General features: G+C 45.7%; 1 protein-coding gene across 1 annotated transcript in view; it reads right to left on the minus strand.

Annotated features, from left to right (window-relative positions):
- Positions 1-41: 41 nt before the first annotated feature.
- The window catches only part of LOC107579961 (B-cell lymphoma 6 protein homolog), a gene marked incomplete at its 3' end in the record, with an annotated part of 2,733 nt that continues 2,157 nt past the window's right edge, over positions 42-617 (minus strand). The window contains exons 4-6 of the mRNA XM_016265733.1: positions 474-615; positions 256-386; positions 42-179 (exon numbers count right to left, since the gene is read on the minus strand). Of these exons, the coding sequence (XP_016121219.1) occupies positions 42-179; positions 256-386; positions 474-615 (411 nt within the window). The remainder of the gene's footprint in view (positions 180-255; positions 387-473; positions 616-617) is intronic.

Consider the following 617-nt stretch of genomic DNA (forward strand, 5'->3'; position numbering starts at 1 on the left):
CACTTTATAGATATAGTTGCTATCGCTCTATATATGCTTACATGATAGGGCTTTTCTCCCGTGTGTATTCGCAGGTGACTTTTCAGTGTCTGCAAATGGCGGAAACGAGTGCCACAGATCTCGCATGGATATGGCTTCTCTCCGGTATGAATCAGGACGTGAGCCCGAAGGTGAGCAACCTGTGCAAAGAGATCATGTTGGTCTTCCAAATATCTTTTTCTATAGCTGCACAATTGACTAACTCAATGCACTCACCTGCACAAATCTAGCGCCGCAGGTCTCACACTTGTATGGCTTTTCTCCTGAGTGAATTCGTGTGTGGGTTTTGAGGTTAGCTGGTCTGTTGAACTGAGCTCCGCAGATATTGCATCTATATGGTTTCTCTCCTGCAGCACAAATGAAAGGAGGTTAAGCAAAACATTGCAAGTTTGCAGCCAAAATGACATTTGTAGCATCAGCCGTTTATTTTTTACCGGTGTGAACTGTTTTGTGACTGGCAAGGTTTCCCTTGTAGCGGAATGCTGCTTGGCAACGATCACATTTGTATGGCTTGTCGCTGTGGACCTGAAGCGTGTGCCGTTTCAAGGCTTCCTCCTCTGCAAACTTGGAGTCGCATT

Source organism: Sinocyclocheilus grahami, unplaced genomic scaffold (genome assembly GCF_001515645.1).
Source record: "Sinocyclocheilus grahami isolate Dianchi unplaced genomic scaffold, SAMN03320097.WGS_v1.1 scaffold22458.1, whole genome shotgun sequence".
NCBI classification, from domain to species: domain Eukaryota; kingdom Metazoa; phylum Chordata; class Actinopteri; order Cypriniformes; family Cyprinidae; genus Sinocyclocheilus; species Sinocyclocheilus grahami.